General features: G+C 39.8%; 1 protein-coding gene and 1 non-coding gene across 2 annotated transcripts; both read right to left on the bottom strand.

Annotated features, from left to right (window-relative positions):
- Positions 1–3,140: 3,140 nt before the first annotated feature.
- On the bottom strand, positions 3,141–18,101 carry LOC146472586 (alpha-L-fucosidase-like). Its single transcript, XM_085119223.1, has 9 exons — positions 18,072–18,101; positions 17,645–17,844; positions 12,084–12,190; positions 11,432–11,562; positions 10,850–10,980; positions 10,019–10,119; positions 5,101–5,233; positions 4,280–4,450; positions 3,141–3,384 (listed from the first exon to the last, which is right to left on the bottom strand). The coding sequence occupies exons 1-9, from the start codon at positions 18,099–18,101 to the stop codon at positions 3,141–3,143; spliced, it is 1,248 nt and encodes a 415-aa protein (XP_084975349.1).
- Positions 18,102–21,615: 3,514 nt separating this feature from the next.
- Trnas-uga (transfer RNA serine (anticodon UGA)) lies at positions 21,616–21,688 on the bottom strand. Its single transcript has one exon. It is a non-coding gene; the product is annotated as a tRNA-Ser (tRNA).
- Between the last annotated feature and the right edge of the window lie 855 nt (positions 21,689–22,543).

The following is a 22,543-nucleotide window of genomic DNA, read 5'->3' on the forward strand; positions in this document are numbered from 1 at the left end:
ATAGAAAGAAAGAAAAGAAAAAAGAAACCACTGTGAAATGTGTAATAGGGGAAAACTTGATACCGTATCAAAGGTTAGTAAATGTCAATGTGAGTCACCAGTCAGGTGGCGGTAATAAGTGTTGACTTAATAGCCAAAAACAGAAAAATAGCAACGGCTTTAACAGAGCTCTTCGAGTGACGACCCGATTCCGTGAACAATGTCAACAATCCGTCGAAGGAGCAATCGTTTTCGGGAAAACGGCGATAAAAATTGTAAGAATGAAATAAGGTAAAAGGAGTCCAAGACTAACGGTTACTCCAAGACAACAGGTCGTTTGACCACGAGTCATCCTTAATTCTGTCATTATATCGGTTTAGCCCGTGCGCATGCTCAAACCACAAAACGTACCATATGGAAGACAAAATGACTACATTATCATGTATATACATGGCCGAACCTCAGTTTAAGTCAGTAAGGTGGAACTGAGGTGCCAACGAAAGGGATCTGTCTCATATGGTCTAGGGACCGACTTTTCTCTCCCTCACCGTCTTGTCGGGGACAAGGTATCGAAAAGCAGCGCGGAGCCATCTCCAGCTAGCATAAGCGAACCGCGGGCCGAAATCTCGTGGTGCATCGTCATACTACAAAGCTCCGGCAAAGTGTCCAGAGGTACCGCTGTCGGCTGTATTTTTCTCTCTTTTTTAGCCATTTTGATATTAAGGCTGGCACGTCGCCCGAAGACATCATAGCAAAAGAAGCGTTTCATTCATGTCTCTTGTTATCAAATTGTCGACGGGTATTGTGTACAATTCATAGCCTTTAAGCCAATTCTGTACATTAAACTCGTTCCCTTGAAAATATAACATCGATAAATACATTTACGCGCGGGAGGATTGCAACCCTTAGGTATCCAACATCAAGGGCCCATGTTTCACGAATCTGGAGGAAGAATGTCAGGGAAACATGAAATAATTACGGTACAGCAGGATATTAAAACTCAGGAAATTCGAAATCTTTTCCGTGATTGTCACCGAAAAATTGGGAGGATATTCCAAGTTTCCGGAAAAGGGCAATTTTATTGGACAAAAATACCTCGAGAGGACCATGTGTATTTTACGGCCTTTTCGAGTGCAAGAAAAACGTTGGTCATGTTCTGTGTAAAATAGTTTCACATAGAACAGTGGAGCCGCCGTTATTTCCTGGCGCGCTACTTGCCTTCAAATTTCATTGGTAAAGACGATGTTAGAGCGAAAAGTCAAATACGATTTTTTACGAGCCTGACAGGGGTCCTGACAGGCAGGAGAAACAAACGAGACACTTTTTACCCAGCTAGAACCAGTATTTTAATAAAAAAAATCTCAGCAAACTAGGTATTTAGAAGCGTTCTAGCCAGTTAACCGTCTTTTGTATTCAGTTCCCAGCCAGCTCTATTCCAACCTGCAGAGCGCGTTTTTATTCGAGCGGGCCCCAGGTACTCCTGAAAGTTCACAGTTGATAGTAACTTTTATTACAGTTATAGGCCGTAAAGTTTCGTCAGCAAAATCTTTGGTCATATATTTTCAACTTACAGCGTTTAAAATTTCCACGAATCGATCGTACGACAATATTTGTCATCGGAATCTGCCGGATGCAAACACTGTAAATCGTTACATGTTTGTCCCAATTCACAAAAGCGGCCAGTTTGCGTGATTATGGGGATTATAGACGATTTATAGACCACAAATTAAAAACATTCTATCCTTTAATTCTGGTTTCATTTTTATAAACTGATTTGTAGGAAAATCTAAAAAATCGTAGTGTATTTTTTAAATGCTGCAGTCGCGTCGTATTGTAAAGATTCTAAACAAAACTTTCAATGAATATTTTTCAGTTTGAAAACCCAGGCCCACTTGGACTTGAGTTTGTTAGCTGGAATGCAAGGTACAGTAACTATCATTCCTCCTTTGTCACTTGCTGGCTTCCATTCAAATTTCCCTTCATAACCCAGCATGGTGACGTGTGTGTCTTCAGTGGAGAGAGTAAGTTCATCAGTAGAGGGCCACTCAAGGACAATGGCGTACACTACGGAAGATTTGGACGTGTACCTGAGAAACAAAAGAAACGGTGAGAATCATGTACCAGAAAAACTAAACTGTTTCGCAAGAAGGGCGGATTTCGACTGGATCGACTTTGGTGTCCGATGTGACAAGTTTCATTTTTGGCGTAACAACGTTGCATCTAAACCTGCATCCCTTCTTCTGCCAATATGAACCTTTTGGTCTCCTCAGGAAGGACAGAAGATGAAATCAATACTCTTCTATCCCTCCTTCACGAACACACAACGCCAACAAAGCGCACTTAGTATGAGCTCATGTACGAGTAATTGTTTCAAAGGGCAATTTTATTGGACAAAAATACCTCGAGAGGACCATGTGTATTTTACGGCCTTTTCGAGTGCAAGAAAAACGTTGGTCATGTTCTGTGTAAAATAGTTTCACATAGAACAGTGGAGCCGCCGTTATTTCCTGGCGCGCTACTTGCCTTCAAATTTCATTGGTAAAGACGATGTTAGAGCGAAAAGTCAAATACGATTTTTTACGAGCCTGACAGGGGTCCTGACAGGCAGGAGAAACAAACGAGACACTTTTTACCCAGCTAGAACCAGTATTTTAATAAAAAAAATCTCAGCAAACTAGGTATTTAGAAGCGTTCTAGCCAGTTAACCGTCTTTTGTATTCAGTTCCCAGCCAGCTCTATTCCAACCTGCAGAGCGCGTTTTTATTCGAGCGGGCCCCAGGTACTCCTGAAAGTTCACAGTTGATAGTAACTTTTATTACAGTTATAGGCCGTAAAGTTTCGTCAGCAAAATCTTTGGTCATATATTTTCAACTTACAGCGTTTAAAATTTCCACGAATCGATCGCACGACAATATTTGTCATCGGAATCTGCCGGATGCAAACACTGTAAATCGTTACATGTTTGTCCCAATTCACAAAAGCGGCCAGTTTGCGTGATTATGGGGATTATAGACGATTTATAGACCACAAATTAAAAACATTCTATCCTTTAATTCTGGTTTCATTTTTATAAACTGATTTGTAGGAAAATCTAAAAAATCGTAGTGTATTTTTTTAAATGCTGCAGTCGCGTCGTATTGTAAAGATTCTAAACAAAACTTTCAATGAATATTTTTCAGTTTGAAAACCCAGGCCCACTTGGACTTGAGTTTGTTAGCTGGAATGCAAGGTACAGTAACTATCATTCCTCCTTTGTCACTTGCTGGCTTCCATTCAAATTTCCCTTCATAACCCAGCATGGTGACGTGTGTGTCTTCAGTGGAGATTGGAGCACCAAGAGTAAGTTCATCAGTAGAGGGCCACTCAAGGACAATGGCGTACACTACGGAAGATTTGGACGTGTACCTGAGAAACAAAAGAAACGGTGAGAATCATGTACCAGAAAAACTAAACTGTTTCGCAAGAAGGGCGGATTTCGACTGGATCGACTTTGGTGTCCGATGTGACAAGTTTCATTTTTGGCGTAACAACGTTGCATCTAAACCTGCATCCCTTCTTCTGCCAATATGAACCTTTTGGTCTCCTCAGGAAGGACAGAAGATGAAATCAATACTCTTCTATCCCTCCTTCACGAACACACAACGCCAACAAAGCGCACTTAGTATGAGCTCATGTACGAGTAATTGTTTCAAAGCTAAAACCAAACTACGCGTGAACATTTTCACCTACTGCCTTGCTTGGCACCAGTTTCATGCTATCCCGCTTGGCGCCATATGCATGTACCCTCGCGTTCATTTGGCATCGGTTGAACGCTTTCCCGCGCTTGGCAGGGCGGTTTCTTCATGTCTACACCTCAAGCTTTGATTGGTTAGTTTACTTAAGGTGGGGGTACACATGAATTTGGATGGAATTTTCAGAGGTTTTAGGAAGGGATAGAAGAAAGAAAATGATTTTTGGAATACTAACAGACAGTTGATACCCTCACAAGAGCACCCCAGGTTGCTAGTGGACTAACTTGGTATCCGTCTATTAATGATTAACTACAATATTCAATATTTCTTATTTCTCTTAATTTTACTACTCTTTTGAGAAAAACTATCTCCTCCCAAATATACCTAAAAAAATTCACCCAAAAATTTTCAAAACACCCCAAAACATTGATTTGTGTAATGCACATAGGGTTTTTGTATTGCTTGAAACGCAAACGAGATATTTCGGTTAAACCGATTTTAAGCGGCGTGAAAACGGCTTTCATGTAGACTCCCGCCTTCATTTTCTTTCTTAACACACTTAGACACACCAGACATCTTCGTTAATGGTGTCATTCTGAACTCTCCAGGGCTTGGTGCCATAAATAGCTTCACCATTCACAGACAGCCATTCACCCATCTGCAGGAGTCGTTCCTGAAATGCTGGTATGATTCGTCCGTCAGCAGTCGGCCCTACATTCATTAGCAGATTTCCACCGCAACTGTGGAGAACAAACAATCAAATCAGTAAAACATTTTGTTATCTGGTCAGCTAAAGGTAGGTCTAAAATAGCTGAGTAACATTGTACTAAGGCCTAGATCATATAAGGTGCTCATGCGCGGTTGTGTTCGGGTCTCCGGCACAGGTCCTAGTCTGAACAGGAATTCGTCAGTTCTCGCGGTTTTTCCCGTACTTTCCGGTGATTCAGTCATCAAAATGGACACAGGCGCTAAAGTGGACAAACGAAGCAGAAACCTTTGCTTTGCTCGAGGCATACAGCGAGAAAACCGTTCAAAAATGTATTGATGGGATGAAAAGTAACGAAAAAGCTGACCGAAAATAAACTGAAGAAACCTGAGAAACCTAACCTATCGCCTTGATGTGTAAAGTAAACATGGGGATTTCTTTCAATCGATCAAAAGCATTCTCAGTTTAACCAATCGAAAGTTAGCTTACGCAAGTTTTCCTGTTCTTGGCACCGGTTGCATTACGTGTGCATCTTTCAGTTGTGAATGGTAAAATGTGTGAGCTTTTAGTCGTCATTGTTAGAAAATCGCTCTATGGTTTACGTTTATCTGACATACGGATTTGAATATCGGGTAAGGAAGGATAAAAACAGATCGGGTAGGATGCGATGACTTATTTCGTTACCTGACAGTAGATACCAGCTGATATAATAACTCCTCAATAGTCAAATAATCCATGATAACAGCATTCCGTCTGTAGCCCCAAGAGAGTTTGTCAACCGTCATCGCATTTTCCCATTTATGATTCTGGAGTTTTCCTGACAAGCAACAAAATTAAACGATATGTAAAATAACTCTTTCCGATAAAAACAGATTAACAGTAACGCTATTATTCTAACATAACTGCTTGGGCTGCGATTTATTGAGGCACCTGTGAACACCGTTTTCACCATCTACTACTGCTGCACAAACTGGAAATGCGAAAAATAGAGCGCTGTGAGCTGACCTCTGTATCTCAACTTTATAAGTGGCTTTGTATTTTCATGTTGCTTCGTAGGGGTGGGAGGCCCAGGGGCAGATTTTCGAGCAAAGGAAATTTGACTGAAACAGGTGAAAAGTAACATTGGGGGCTAATTTCCACTCCAGAAATAACTGCTGATCTTTTACCGTCTGATTCACCTCACCCCGAGAATGACAGTGTAATTCTGCACCCGCGCAGGCATGGGGGGGGGGGGGGGGTGGGGGGGTGGGGGGAGAAGTCCTTGGTAAGGTAAGGTAAGGTAAGGTAGGTAAGGTAACTTTATTTAGACACGGTAAATCCTTCAGCAAATATGAGATATACATTCAGAGAAAAAAGATAAAAGATAACCAAAATCATACCTAACTAAACTAACTAACCTACACTACTGTTAATCATATACTAAAAGCTGCTTTACAAGGATGCCGTGTTAAAAAACTCATTCAAAACTGTGGTGACGTAGATTAAGTTTAAAATTATGTAAAGATGTTGCTGCACGAAGGTCACTAGATAGGCTGTTCCACAACCCGGCTCCCCTGTAAGAGAAACTCTTCTTTAAATAATTGGTGCGGGGCTGTGGAAGAGCCAATTTATTTTCAGTATTCCTTAATCGATATGATGTTACGTCGTTGCGAGAAACAAATCTAGAACTCAGATATTCAGGGGTCATTCCATGTAAAGATTTGTACATCATGATAGCAGCTGATTCCAATCTTTGGTATTTTAGTTTACGCCAACCCAGTGCCCGGAACAATTCATCGATGTTAGAGTCATAATTGGCACACATTAAAATACGGGCTGCACGATTTTGGAGCTTCTGAAGCTTTTCAGAGAGACCACTGCCACAGTTGCCCCAAACAACACTACAGTAATTAAAATGTGGTTGAACTAGGGCGTCATATACATTAATTAATATGTTAAAAGGTATAAGATGTCTTATTCGCTTAATTGCGCCCAAAGCAGAAGCAATCTTTTTACAAATGTTCTGTATATGACATTCCCAGTTCATGTTTTGGTCGATGTGCACACCAAGAGATTTCGTGGATGACACCTGCTCCATTGGATGGTCATTTATACTGAAAGAAGGAATTTCAGGAAATGTTGATAACTTCTGTCTCGACGCAACTAACATGAATTCAGTTTTTGTTAAATTCAAGGTCAGTTTATTGGCAGATAGCCATGTATACACCCTGTTTAAATCATAGTTAAGGCAGTCATCGATATGTTTTAAATCTGCGCTAGCGAAGGTGAGGCTGGTGTCATCTGCATACATTCTTGGTTGTGAAAAATACAGACAATTAGGCAGGTCATTAATATATAATAGGAAAAGTAAGGGTCCTAGAATTGTTCCTTGGGGGACACCACATTTAACTAATTTTGGAGTGGACATAAAGGAGTTCATTAGACAAGTTTGAGTGCGATTGCTTAAATATGACGTAAACCATTTGTGACAGAGACCGCGTATTCCATAGAATTGCAATTTTGTTAATAGAATATTGTGGTCGACGGTGTCGAAAGCCTTTTTTAAGTCTAGAAAAACAACGGCATTGACGAAACCGCGATCAATATTCATGGCCCAAGTATCCGTAGCTTCGAGTAACGCAGTAACCGTAGAGTGTAAAGAACGAAATCCGGATTGATACTGAGAAAGAATACAGTTTTCAGTAAGATAGTGGTATAACTGGTCATACACAACCCGTTCAAATATCTTGGCCACGACTGGGATTACTGATATTGGTCGATAGTTTGAGGGATCATTGCGTTTTCCAGAATTTTTATACAATGGGGTAACCCTAGCAGACTTCCACTCATCAGGAAAAATACCAGTTAACAGGGATTGGTTAAATATATAAGTGAGAGAATCTGCAATTAAATCTGGGCACTCCCTTAACAATTTAGCTGAAATATTATCTAGTCCTGTAGCCTTAGACTTACAAAGTTTTGAGAGCAGAGAAAAAATATGTGCCGATGATGTTTCCTCAAAGACGAACTCCTTGTCAGTTGCACAAATAAATTCTTCATAGGTGGTATCAACATTCTCAATGTTTCAGTAGACTTATAATATTTAAGCTAGCCATTTTAAATCCGCGGCCCTTAGGAATTATAGAGTCTGGATTGCACCGGGAACTAGGTGGCGTTAAGAGAAAATCAGAAGTCGCCCCCACAGATGATGAATGAGGATTAAATCAATGGACGATATGATTAACTAAATTACTTGCTAAAATGGCGATGCCCTTCTTGTTGAGATGGAGCTTCTGATTGTTTACGCATGTTTCATCAATGTTTGGGTGTTTAATAAAACCCCATCCATTTTGGTTACAAAAGGATTTGATGACTTTGTTACAGTCGGTTACCTTTTTACCAAGACACTCCTCGTCATAGCGCTGTGTCAAAGCCGAGATGGTGACTTTGGTGGCTGGAGAGGAAGACGAAATTAGGTTTCCTAAGTCGACAATCTGTTCAGCAACAACACGTGACGAGTGATCCTTAAGGTCATTGGTACCAACATGGAGTACAATTTCGCTAGGTTTAAGTTGCAGGGAAGGCTGTAAATAATGCTTCATGTCACCAACTGTAGCACCAGGGAAGCTTCGGACTGTCACACGTCGCTTCGCCGCGCGGCTCAATAGGTCTCTTCGGAGACCTTTAATTATGGAATCGCCAACAATGACAGTTGTATCAGTTGGAGTGTCGATTTCGGGCTCTCGATCTGCTGTAGCTTTAGTTTCATCTTGATTCGATCCTTTATTCTTCTTCTTTTTCCTCTTTGAATTCACGTTATTGAAGTCAGCAGTTTCAATAGCCTGATTCCCATGCCGGTCTGATAATTCAGCGAGCTTAGCAGACAAGACGTGGTTGTCGTTGTTTAAAATAGTTATGGTTTCTTGTAGGCTTTTATTCTCAGCAATCAAGTCTACGTTCGGTAGTTCATGCTGAGAATTGTTTGTGGATTCCTTTAATTCCTTTGACAAGAGGCGCAGGGAGGTGAGAAGGCATTGTTTCTCTTCATTAGCAATACGCATCTCATCTGCATATTGGCGGTTTTTACTTTTTGCAAGATCAAGTTCTCTGGATAAATCGCACAATTTCTTTTCGTAATCACCGATTCTACTGTTGTCAGGCGAAGGATCGCGGGTGAAAGAATTAAATTGGTTCTGTAGCGAGTTCACATTAATTTGCAGAGATTCAATTTTCTCAAGCAATTTAGCATTAAGTTCACCGCAATGACAATTATGAATACACCCTTCAATGGTATCCACATTGTTGGTACGAGTTTCGAGCGACATATCAGGTTCCTCCTCTTCAGAGTCCTCAGTCAAGGGTTGCAAAACTTGAATTCCTGGTGCGCTTTGGCGGTCGATAGTTACGTTCACTGGACTAAAGTCATTTGTTGATTCAGTACTTTCGGCACTATCTTCACTCTTGTCGTCATAATTACACGTTTGGGCGGCAGGCACATTCTTCACAATGTCCTCTAAAAACTTCCTAATATCACCACATGCACTTCCCTGTATCTGTAGCGTCTTAGTGGTCAGATAGAAATTGAATGTCGCGCAAGGTAGCTTTAGAACGACACAAGAGCCATTGCACGATCTCTTCAGCTTACCGCTAGTACAGTCGCCATCTTCGTTGCCATCTTCATTGCCCTTGACAAATCTAGCATCAAGGAATTGTTCAAGTTCATCTGCAGAGCCATTCCAACTGAACCGGCTTTTCCTTTGATTAAACGACAAAAACCGGTCGAGATGCAACGAAATCTCGTTCGAAGCACTGGAAATAGCTGATTCTGAGAAAGGGTTTTCGGCACAAGCGTATGCACGTCCGTTCGCCATCACGTTTTCACGTTGTTTATTAGCGACCACAATGGAGTTTTTGGTGAGGGTGTGCCTACAAGATCTCAAAATCTTGAAAATATTTCAGCCTAGAGTACATCATTGTCTTGATTTCAGAACCGCTGCCCAGTTAGCTTAGTTGGTAGAGCACTAAACTGCAAGGCGGGAAGTCGTGGGAGAAGGTGCTGCCTTTGCTTTGACATCTGCAAATGGTTAGATCTTCACGTGCCTCGGATGACCACGTAGAAATGGCGGTCCCGTCTTCAATTTGGGGACATTAAAAAAGCACTGAGGACATAACGAACCCTTGGTGTGACCACCCTCAGTGCCAGTATGTGGTCGGCTTGGCGCGATTAGCTTGAAGGGCTTCTGAATGAGACCACAAAATTGTAAACAGCCAGAGGTCTGGCTACTTATCCCAGGGCTGAAACTCTCACTAAGACATTGGCCTATTTTGGTTTTTTATTCTTTGACTTTCATTTGAAGCCGAAAACGAATGAAAAGGTTCTACACGCTTGTCAACAGGTGCTCTTAAAAGGCCACACATAATTTCAGACAAAAATAACAAAATCTATGACCCAAGTTCAGAAAACCAAGCGGTAGCACCCAGTATCTTATGCAATTTTCTTTTTTAAATGCTGTTCCTGAGACAGAACTGAGAGTCTCTAAAGGGCTGCACTCATCTGGTTATGAGTATTCGTGTTTAAGCTAACCAAATGATCAACTGATCATTAGAAATGTAGGTAACTTACCCGAATTATAGCGATCACTGCATGTGTACACTCCACCATGGTGACAACTACATCCATTGCTACACCAGCGATCATTTGTTACTACTGTATCTTTTACAGGGCTGCAGAAAAATATGCCGGCATAAGCAAAATGAAAAACACTGAAGATTAATTTCTGTAGTGTATGCACAGGATCAGAAGAGTGAGATCAGAAAATAGTTGGAGTGCAACAGATTGATGCCCACCCATGCCTCCACATCAAACTATATATATGGATCCTCTTATATAGAACTTTGTTCAGGTAAACCTCTCAAATATTCCACTGGGGTATATGCCTGTTATGATCTGATCTAACATTCCAAGTTTCTTCACACAATGGAAAGTGGAAATTAAAAGCTCAAGTAGTGCTCCTTTCCCTTCACTTTGCCTTCACACAAGAGCGCCTCACTTTTTTCCTCTCAGTTCTGTAACTAGGCTTGATTTCCGCTGCATCCTCGGGTCTGGCTTTCCTCCCCTTCGGGGGCGAGAGGTGTGGGCTCATTTCCGAACAGCAGTTGGTAATCAAGCCTATTCTGGAACTTCTCTTTAGCTCACTGTTTAATTGCCATTAGCATAACCTGGTGAGTGACTAAAAGGGAAATTCACAAATTACCCGATTAGCTATACAAGGCCATATATTTTCAATTGACTGCCCTGGCTAGAAATAAACCATTTCAACCAAATTTCCTTGTTGAATAGATTGCTCACTGGAAGGCACTTCATTTGTTTCTACCAACTTTGATAATTGGCTTAGCGCTTGATCAGCTGATAGAAACTCATGTTTGCTGCCTAATTTGATTGTCTATAAGTCACCTTTCATTGAAAAGCCAAGCAAGGAACTCTTTGCTTGTCCAGTAAGTGTCTGGTCCTACTGCTCCATCAGACCACAGGTACTCTGGCTTGTAGGTATTAACCAATTCATGCAGCTCAGGAAGAAGCACTCCCTGAAAATTAGTGAGTCAAAAAACTTCTTTCCAAATAATCATTATGATAGTTTACATGGATCGTGTTCTTATGATCCTAGACTTAGCCAGTCAGCCCCATAATTTGTGTTTTTGTAAATCATGAATTGGGAAATTGTAAAATATTGTGCTATTTTTACCTCACCCCCTCATTTTTGGCTCAACTAGCTCAACATTTTTTACTTCCATGATTAATAATGCAGGCAAAACAATTTGAGCTACTTAAATTTATGGAACAGTTTACTGCCACTTTCCATATGGCTCCCAATAATCACCCACTGTTGTAAATTCAGCCAGAAAAAAACTCTGCAATCATGTAGAAACAGTCACTTCTGTCATCACTCACTTTGTAGTTGGTGGTGATCTTGCAGTCATGATCAGATGCAGAAGATGAAACCATGCTTATTCATATCAGTGAGTGACACAATCGTACCTTGACATAATCTTGTGTCTGGTAGTTGCTAGCTTGATCCTTTAAGTAAAGAGGATTGAACCATTCAAAGAGTGAGTGATATAATCCAAATGTGATGTTTGTATTCTTTCGAATGGCTTGGGCAAGGTCACCTAAAAAAATTACACAAGATGTATTGTCAAAATTTTTGGATTTAAGAAATTACAATCCTGCTGAGCAAGATACCACTCCACCACTCTGACAAGACCTAATGCATTTAATCAGTTTTGGGGAGTTATTGACCAGCAAAGAATAAACCATCTAGGGAAGATTAGATGGGGAACCATGCAGTTAGCTATGTCTCAATCTACTTGATTGCTTCATATGTTGCTGGAATTAGAGAATATTACCTCGTGTTAATTTAGTAAGCAACAGTGTGGCTTGCAATATTAGTGAGCTTATGGAACAGTGTGTCTAAAGTATTAGAGTATGGCAAAATAGTGTCGTGTCACCTGCATGCATGATTACCTTTTCATTTAGCAAAGACGTCTTTCAGAACTATTCATACACTCTCATGAACAAAAATATGATAAATGTATGAGGTTATTAAATTCAATGGTTGGGGCAAAAAAAGAGGATCTAACTTGCTTTCAAAATGTGGCATCATAAAATAATATTATAAATATAAGCCTACCAACAAGATCCCTGTGGGGTCCATTGTCAACAGAGTTCCAGTTCCATGATACGTTAGATCTCCAGTTTGTCCAACCTTCATGATGTTTACTGGTCAGGACTACGTATCTAGTTAAACAACAATCATTCAGTGCTTGTAACAATCAACACTACTAATATGTCAGAAGTACAAACATTTAGTATTAGTGTTACATAATTATAGCGTATTTTTAATGCGACATCCCTTTAACATTTCAATTTGTGAAATTATGGGATTTGATGTAACATATCAAACACGAGACACAGTGTTCCATCACATGTCAAACACCGAGAAGAGAGTTGAAAATACGACGCGTAGCGGAGTATTTTTGACAAACTTGGAGGTTTTTTATATATTGTGATGAAACACTGTGACGAGTGTTTGATATAACTTCTCAAAAAAACTGATTTTGAAGGAGAAATTAAGGATGCAAATACGAGGAGTTTTTCATCAGATATCCAAACACGTCACGGTGCATGATTTCCTTTGTCTTTGGCTTTTGAATTATTAATGAGTTTGAGAAGAGATATTTATAAAGAGCAATTGATCATGATATCAATTCAGAACTGAGACAAAATTTGAAGGATTTATATGGAGTCACTGGAACATAAAAGTGCCAATATCTCAACAACAAGTAGGCATTTGACACCTGATGCTCCTTCAGAATATCTCATCTAAATTAACCCATAATTGAAGGAGTGCATGGAAAAAAGCCCTAAGTGACACCTGATAGTCACTGCTAGATTATCCTAACAAATTGCCTTGTTTTACCTGCTATCAAAAAAGGAAAATTTAACATGAGATAAAGAATCACTTAAGGCTTTTTTCCACGCATCCTTTTAATTTCCCAAATTGTGTTTTTGTGATGTCATCCCTTCAGGAGTCTCTATACTGTAATACTGGTAATTACGTGACCAAGCTCAGCCAATGTAATTAGTCACATCTTATATTTAAAAGATTTTTGAAATGTCACCATTTCAGTTAATTAGGAAAACCTATTATTGAACTTTTCAAAAACTACACAACTGTAAGCTCTGCCAGTACTTTGTTTGTACCATCTAAAGGTAAAAGAGAACAGCTGGTCATATGAAACAAAGTATAATTATGTATCAAACCAGTAGTGTTAAGTCAGCTTAAAACTAAAGATATGTTTGGACAACTAATTCAGTCTTTCTTTTCATTATATTTACTCTTTGTCTGTTTTGTTTTGTCTTCCTTTGGAATGGGGAGGGAGAGGGATCAGAGATTGAGCTATGTATTTTTTAACTAGAAAAGATCACCTTGCAATGGCCTTAAATAAATCCTTTTTATTGTCAAAGACAAATGTTTAGTCAAACAGAGGTGGAAAATGGTAAAATAACCTTATCAATGCAGTCGATAAAAACAAATATTCATTTTCACTCCCTCAATGACACAGCAGTCCACAGCCGCTTTCTTTTCTGTTTTTATTTTCTTTTAATTTTCGAGAAGTCCATTTTCAATAGCTGTTTTCATTTCCGGACAGAATTCACTGCTTCGTTAACCTTTAGTTGCTATGGTAGTTTACATCTTATGGATCTATCTCAGTTTTACATCTATAAAGCTACTGGTAACATCAGTGTAAAGTTCAGACAATATAATCTTAGACGCTTTATACGAACACCGGTTTATAAGGACAACGAACACTTTTCAGTGAACCTTTTGACATGCTCTTATGTATATGTATCGCATGAGGCCAAGTAGAATTAAGGATTAATTTTCACGGGCTTTACATAGAGGGCAACATTTTCTTAAAACTAGCGAGCCACCTCGTAGTCAGCCCCGGCCTAGCGTGAAAACACTCAACGGTGAGCAAAACAAACAAACAAACAAACAAACAAACAATTCACCTGTTTCTTAGCATACAAAAAAGACAAAACGAGAAAAGTTGATTGTTATATAGGTGTAATTAAGAGAAAATATAAGTTTAATTCATGAGCAAACTAAAAACAATTAAACCAAATGTCAGGCATCAACTGAATGACTTTTTTTCACCTGTACTGTGAAGCTTTCTAAAGCCGGCGACACACCTGGCGATTTTATACGCCGATCGCGGCGAATATGATCGCTAGCGAAAATTTCGCCCCCGATTAATGCGGACTCACCTGGCGATTTTTGTGGCCGATCGCGGCGATGTGGCAGTTTCGAAAAGTCATGTGATAAAATTGCCCAACCTGATGGGTTGACTTTACTGGCGATTCGTAGCAATAAAAGTAGAAAATTGCGGGAACGGGTACACTTGGCAAATACTGGCGAATTTAATCGCCGATATCTGACATGCCAGATATCGGCGATTTTATACCCCGATCGCGGCGATCGGCGAAAATCGCCAGGTGTGCCCGGTGCAGCGATTGTGGTTTTCCCCGATCGCCGCGATCGTGGGTCCAAAGAAGGAACTTGCAGAGTAATTTCTTCCACTGAATTTGACCTGTTCCTTCCTCCCAAACAACCAAACAAATCCAACCAAGTTTTTAGGGTCGTAACGAGATATTTTTTTCCCGACTGATCCCACATTTTGGCCTTAAATTTTGATCCATGATTCCAAAATCTTCATGAATCTTTTTCCGTGATCCCGTGAGAATTAGTTGATCCCTGGGTTCAGCTCAAACGCGGAATCTGGGTCGAACAAACGGCGTATAATTGTTGGTTGATTAAACCTGAATAAACTACAAAATGGGTAAATGAAGTGTCGCTTGAGTTTTTAAACTTAGTCCCAGCATTCACGAAATGGAGAATGACTGAATGACAGTTTGACTCCCGTTAGTTCTTCAAGTTATGATTTCGTATCGGCATAATAGGTTTTCTTTTACTGGTTGACCAACTCAGTTCAGTTGCACATCTAGTCATAACTCATTATCTGCTTATCCTAATTGTACTGATCTGGTTTTTTTTTCTGGTTGGGTAACGCTGTGACATAATTGTAAGATCTTACGAGCTCACAGCTGAGATCGAATAAGCTTGAACTTTAAAACTGAATGGTGCCTGCAAAACGGCTTTAGACATAATTAGTGCGTGTAACGCACGATCGAGCTATGAATCCAGCATTCCGTTAGGTTCTTTATCAGAAACTTTAAGACTAGACGTTTCTCAAAATGAAGTCTTCTAATATTATAAATCTTGCCATGAACTAATCGTCCGCACTTGTAAGAAGGAAAACGAGAGCACCATGAGGTCTCTTTGAAATAGATAATGGCTAATCTCGTACCCAGATCTCCCACGGTCGACATTCCCGAACCGACTGAGATCTGGGTACGAGATTAGATAATGGCTACCGAGGGGCTTGACCAACGATCTAGGAAACTACAGAATCAGAATGATTAGATGGTACTTGCCGTACCAGAATGAGAAAATACGAATTTAATTGGGCAGAGAAAGGAAACTTGAAAAAGATTTTTTTTGTCTTTCTCGATTGGCATCAATTTAATTTCAATGAGGGGTAAATTTGCTATCAAAATTTTGGATGGTTCCCTTGCCGCCTTGTCAGGCTTTATGCATTAAGTTTGGTCACTCGGACGTCTCAGCTACCTTCTCCCTAGCACAATCAGAGCAAGCTTCGTTATTGGCTGTATCTTCTCTTAACACTTGTCACTTGTTATTCTCAGGAAAGTAATTTGTGTTGAGAGCTTGGAAATGAAACTTTTTTATGATATTATAAGAAGCTGTTAAAGGAGTGAGTTATGTTTAAGGCTAGCAAGAGACCATGAATGGTCTCTTGAGCTTGGTCAGAAATAAAAAAATACAATAGTAGTGTACAGTACCAAGTGCTATAACCAGTTCTTTGATAACAGGATTGTGTCTTAAAAAAGACCTCGTCTTTCACTGTCGAAAGGGTATGCATATTTCTCTGCAAATGAAGACGTCTTTGTTAAATTTATTATTCAAAGGCCAAGCACCATCCTCGTGTGATAGATTTAGACAGAGGAAAAATGTTGGCAAAAGGCAATGTCCATTGTAAGTCCTTATTCAGCAGTCAAAGACCCAGACCAATTCGGTAGATAAGTCACTGCAGTTATGTATAGTTCCAACAAACTGAGTCAATCACAGCAGAGAGTCACTGATATATACTAAAAAAAGGGCAACATGGTATAAATATATTTAAGAATTCAGGAAAATATCCACGTTTTGTAGTCATGCTAGTCCAGCGGATCGTATTGCATACAGTTTAGAACCGGAACACAATGTTACCACAAAAATGCATTTGAATTTGTAAACGGTGGCAGTTCTTTCCGTCCAATTAAACTGAATTTTGTCATGTGATGATATTTGATTTTCTGTCGGAAAACTTGATCCCTGATCCCCCTGCAACACTACTGATCCCGATCCCACGGCTTGTCTGATCCTAGATCCCACCCCATTTTTCCCTTTGATCTATGATCCCATATACCTCATTACGACCCTGAAGTTTAAGCTTTTGACACTTATAATCTCTTGCTGTTTCTTGTAAGAAACGAAAGTTCACCTTAAGGAATTTCCTTTGTAGCCGTAGCACTTGATTTCCCAGGTATTTGAGCCTGTGACCTATAGGAAACTTGTGGGAGCTAGACCATTAAACTAGGTTTATTATTGTTGGTAGTTGGGTAGGAATTTTGAAATATAGATTAAACGAAATATGAATTAATTTTTCGTGCTAAACACATGCACTTGTCTTTTACACAGTTTTAATTGATGTTTAGCTAGTAAGGCATGTGGGTAACATCTATATCAGTATATATACATTCAGGTCATGTTTTTAATTCCTTCTTGTAAGATTTTACTCATTTTAGGTTGCGTTCGATTGACCGTATTCCGGAATAAGAAAAAGAATAAATATAAATTTGGGAACACATTTCTGCAAACGTTCGCTGACACATGATAATTTAAGAGCGATTTAATTTTGTACCTCAGTAACACCAAAAAGCTCTTATGACGGATTTCATGTAATCATTGTATCAGGGCCGTAGCCAGAAAAAAATAAGGACTGAGGCAAATGCATGGTTGAATTCCCCGCCTATAAATTTATGGTCTTTATGATGATTACGTTTAAACAAAACACTGGGATCAAACCTTATTTGACAAAAATTCCGCTAAGAGCCCTTACCGCCATCTAGATCAAGAGATCGAGGTGACTTTTCTTGTGGGGGAGGGAGCTATTTAAACGCTACTTTAGGGGCTCTGTGTTCTTGTATGCGGCTGTTTAATGTGCTTGTTGGCGGTTTGTTTCTATAGGAAGGCCTTAGATAACAACGACCTAAACCAGGTTAGCCTGACCAGAGGTTTCGTGAAAAGAAGGGTTTATTGGGAGGGGGGGGGGGGGGGGGGTGCTCAGTCTCGCAGGTTCATAAAACCTGGTCTCGGCCGTTCTCATTTGAGGATTTTGGTTTCTATAAATTATGGCAACAAAGTTAGCTGTTAAATGCCAGCACGATTCGCCTCTGCCCACTAGCATGCCACCGCTGTAGAGGCTCGAGCGGGTCCACAGGGATTTCGCTGTGGACGTAGGCTAATGCAAGCCATTCACCCTGTTAGAGCCCATAGATAAACGGCACCTGGTCTTCAACCTGCAGAGAGCGCTTAAGCTGGGCTTGCACGAACAGCTTCCTGCACTTAGTGGCGCTGCCGCCTGTCCGGTTTTTGCCTCTACAACTTTTTTGCGACCATCTCCGGTGGCTTCTTCACTGACACCACCATCTCTACTAGATGGAATGAAAGACAAACTTGCTTCGCTGAACACTAGTAACGGCAAAACCTAGGTTAAATTTTGGTTCGATTATTGAGAAGAGCTGAAAGCATGTTATGAGAGTAACTACTTTCCGCTTTCTTTGAAAAAAGCTGTTGATAGAACGCTGCATTTTGATTGATTTTTCTCACTAAGATCAAAGAAGACAGAAGACTCGAGAAATGGCGGAAAAACACATGAAAACAAGGCAGTTTTCTTTGGGAAGTTGGCATGAATTTTTGCTCAATTTTTCTCACCCGTAATTCAGGGCACTGCCTGATTCGCATTATCATTTAACATAATATCATGTTGCGTTAACATTTTTTTACTTATTTAAGTTTGTCAACAATGACTGAGGCAAGTGCCTCGGTTTGCCTCATACTGGCTACGGCCCTGTGTATGTATCCTTATTCCGGAATACGGTCAATCGAACGCACCCTTAATCATTGTTATTGAACATCTTTGATATCACCATTTTATACGAATTGAATAGCCAGTTAATTAATGTTTCCTTCTTTTCTTCTACATCAACAACTCTGTTTTCTCCGCGCTTGTGTTTTTGACTCATTCTGATGTGAAAAATTTCTGAACCACGGCCTGCTCCATTTCAAAAAAGAAAAAAGCCATTTTAGAAAAGGAAGGAAGCCAGACTTTACTGCCCACTCAATAAAGCCGCAAGTTAGCAAATAAAAGGAGAAAAGCGTTAGGATCGCGAAGTTAAAAGTTAACTTTCGTGCATTGCCAGCTACTCTGTACCCCAAGAAAGTCAGGTTAGCATGGACCCGAACGACGCCGAAGCAGCCACCAACTCCTCCATTGAAGCGTCAGAATTTTTCTGTTTGGGGTTTTTCGCTACATACATTACAGCGGGAGATGTGGTCGATAGTACACCTCTATGGATTGTTATTGGTTTGGTATGTCTTGCTTCTCCCACGATAGTGTTTTTAAACGCATTAGTGATTATAGCTTTGAGGCTAAGAAAAGAGCTGCAAAGACTTTCTTATGTTTTGTTATTGAACATAGCCATCTCAGATCTTCTAATAGGTGCTGTATGCATGCCTTTGGCTGCCATTGTTGACTCATTTGTTGCCCGCCAAACGCTACCTGTACCAGAGTATGTTTGCGTATTAGAGATAGTGACCCTAATCTTGATGTATATTTTTTATTGGAGTTCTCTTCTCCTTGTGACATTGATTGCTTGGGAGAGGTATGTGGCGATACAAAAATGGAAAGAGTACAAGAGCATTGTTACTAAAAGCCGACTCAACAAACTAGCGATAATAGCTTGGGTGTCAGCCATATTTCTGGTTTTTCCAGATGTTATATTACTAACAGCAGTCAACGAGGACGATAGGCTCGTCTTTACCGACGCATGGTTTGTCGTAAGTGCTATTTTGACAGTTTGTGCCCTGGTTCTTATCGTTTATTTCTATGTCAAGGTGTACTTTGGAATTCGCAATCGTAAGCTAAGCCAAATTAGCCAGGTCACTTCTCTCATATCAGCAAAATTAAAGAAGAAAGTTGCAAAGATGACGGCCTTGGTGACAGCTGTCATGATAATCTCCTTACTTCCAGTAACAGTTCTGCTTTTGTTGAGTGGAGTTTTTCCAGTCCTTGGCAAAAGATGGGCTTTTAGATTGCCGGAGATTCAAATGCAGTGCAACTCGATAGCAAATCCACTAATTTACTGCTATGGAGATCGCCGCTTTAAGAAGGCTGTGTTGGAGCTCTTGAGAATCAGAAAACCAGGAACAAACCAACCCGCGCCAGTCGCTGGTGTCCGATTTGTCAGCCGAAAAGGACGGTTTGGTTCAGTGGAAAATGTTATGGAGCTGAAAGAAGAAGTAAATCTCATGCATTTTACCAGGCGAGCATCCTGTGATAAAGCCGTTGTCTTAGACTGTTCTCAACTGAAATCGGGCAATGCACAGCTGAATGCAGGTTTCAAAAGATCCTTATCGGCTCCGTCGCTCACTAAACTGTCATCAGCTGCTACCGGGAAAGATTCGCAGCCTGCTCGCTCACACATCGTAGAGTGCACTGCAATGATCCATTCTGAAAGGAAAGGACGAAAAAATTGCGAGCAAAAGGAATCCTGCGGAGTTACCCGAAGCTGTGAAGAGGGTGGCGGTACGGAAGGAATAGCGAAAGTTTCTGTTGACTGATTCAAGGGAAGATATCGAGGTGCTGCAAAACGAGAGAGACAAAAGGAACATTCACTTAAAAAGATCGGCATCTTGCGATTTGGCTGTGGCTTATGTTACATTTCACAAAGTAAGGCAAAGATCCATGTCATCTCCATCACTCCTGTAACAGATCGACAGAATTTTATTTTATTATTATTTTTTAACTTTTAATGGTCGCATTTGGAATGTAAACTTATTTCTCCTACAATAATGCGGCCTTCCTTAGATAGCTCATTGATGATTCACTGTCATACTTTTGTGTGCAGCCTTGTACAAAATTATTCCCGTCTTAGGATAATGTTGCCAAAGTCTGCACTGATTGTACTTGAGTAAGCTATTGCAGTTCGTAAATTTTCAGCTATGAGATTGGATTTGTAAGATGTCATAGAAACGAAACAAAAGAATGCAAAACATATGCACTTGGGTGTTTTGTTGTAGAAAGCCGGGAAAGTTGTTGTTCCTGGTAAGGATTCCAAATTATTATTCAGCTTCAGTACATATACCGTAACATGGTTAAATTTCCTCATGTTGGTCTTGGGTCTATCTCCTCTTCCTTAAAAACCACAAAAACCACAAGTAGCGCTACCGTAAAAGTTCGTGCGTCATCGTATTTGTGTCAAGACGAAGTAATCAGTGGAAGATTGTTATTTTGTTTGTTCTAATGAAAATAGGTAAGGAAAGCTAGGAAAGATGGCTTAAATAGTTGATTGATTTCCCGTTCACGGCTGCAAATACTATATAGTTTTTTGGGTTTGTGGTGCGTGTGGGAAGGATGCTAAAATTTTTGATATTTTAAGTCCGTTCTTGCAAATTGATAGAAAAAAAAAAAGAACAACAACAACAACAACAACAAAAGAAACAAAACAAAACAAAACAAAGGAAAAAAAACAGTGAATATTTTTTTTCTTCAAAATAGTTATTTGAATGAAAACATTTACGATGTAGCCTCCCATGCAGTGGTTTTAAGCGGAGTCGTATTACCTACAATCTTGGACAGAATAGTAAAAAGAGAAATTAAACAAAAACAATGATAAATTCACGCAAAAATCAAAACGCGCCATTTTTCCGTCATTGAAATGCGCCGGCGGTTGGATGGTCTTAATTTATCATTTGAATTGTCCAAGATTGTCTCCTGGGCCGGGTTGTTCGAAAGCCGATTAACGCTAATCTACGATTAAAAGTTAATCGAGGTTTTCATCTCGCTCATTTAAAGTGGTTTTAAAGCCTAATTCAAGCTTAAGGTAAAGAAAAGTCAAGTCAAACCTGAGGGCCAAAAATCTTTTGGAAGAATCTTTACCGATTAGTAATTAATTAAACTTGAATCAAAGTTCACGTTAATCCAAGATAAGCTTAATCGGGCTTTGAACAACTGGGCCCTAATTCTAATGTGCTAAAAGAAAAAACAAACAAACAAACAAAAAACAAAACAACAAAAACATTAAAATAAAAAATAAGTAATAAATACTTTGTTTATAGTGGAAATGCACTTAGCTACCCAAAGCTAGTTTACAGGCATTCCACACTCAGAAATAATGGGAAACAAATAATCAAATCGAACATAATATGTTAAAAATCCCAACTGGCAGGAGGCAAACCAGCTGGCTATTTACAAGCGCGGCCGAGGCGGGACTTGAACCCGGGACCTCCGGATTTCAAGTCCGGCGCCCTTACCACTGGGCCACGCCGCCTCCTTGGAATCGATGTTTAAATGATACTTGAATTGCAAATTTAATTGAAGGTTTATGATAAATTTTATACAATGTGTAGTTGATTTTGATTGGTTTCAAACGGTTTTGAACGATTCCGGCGATCAATGAATAGGCACTGATTGATAGCTATGATTTTCGTTTCACGGCTACAAAACTGTGGCAAATCGTAGAAAATCGTGGATAACAGCTTGTAAATCGAGGCAATCAAGACCTTACATAAGAAAACCCTAGTTAGTTCTTACTTAAGGACAAAATATCACTAACACAGTGTCCCAATCACTATTTCAACGAGAACAGTTTGACGACTTTTAAATTTAGGACTGATGTGTAGATAAAATGGCGCACGGGCAAAGTGCAAATATTTCTGGTGTGCTGGTAGATGTTACTTCAGATTCGAATCCTAATTAATTCATCCCATGTTAGCTTTCTTTTCTGTTTTTATTTTCTTTTAATTTTCGAGAAGTCCATTTTCAATAGCTGTTTTTATTTCCGGACAGAATTCACTGCTTCGTTAATTATAACCATAGTTTCTACCTAGTTGGTAGTTTACATCTTATGGATGTATCTTTTACATCTATAAAGCTACTGGTAACATCAGTGTACAGAGTTCAGACAATCTTAGACGCTTTATACGAACACCGGTTGATAAGGACAACGAACACTTTTCAGTGAACCTTTTGACATGCTCTTATGTATATGTAATCGCATGAGGCCAAGTAGAATTTTAAGGATTAATTTTCACGGGCTTTACATAGAGGGCAACATTTTCTTAAAACTAGCGAGCCACTTCGTAAAACAGTCAGCCCCGGCCTAGCGTGGAAACACTCACCCGTG

This window comes from Pavona decussata, unplaced genomic scaffold, assembly GCF_977016875.1.
Source record: "Pavona decussata unplaced genomic scaffold, jaPavDecu1.1 SCAFFOLD_98, whole genome shotgun sequence".
NCBI classification, from domain to species: domain Eukaryota; kingdom Metazoa; phylum Cnidaria; class Anthozoa; order Scleractinia; family Agariciidae; genus Pavona; species Pavona decussata.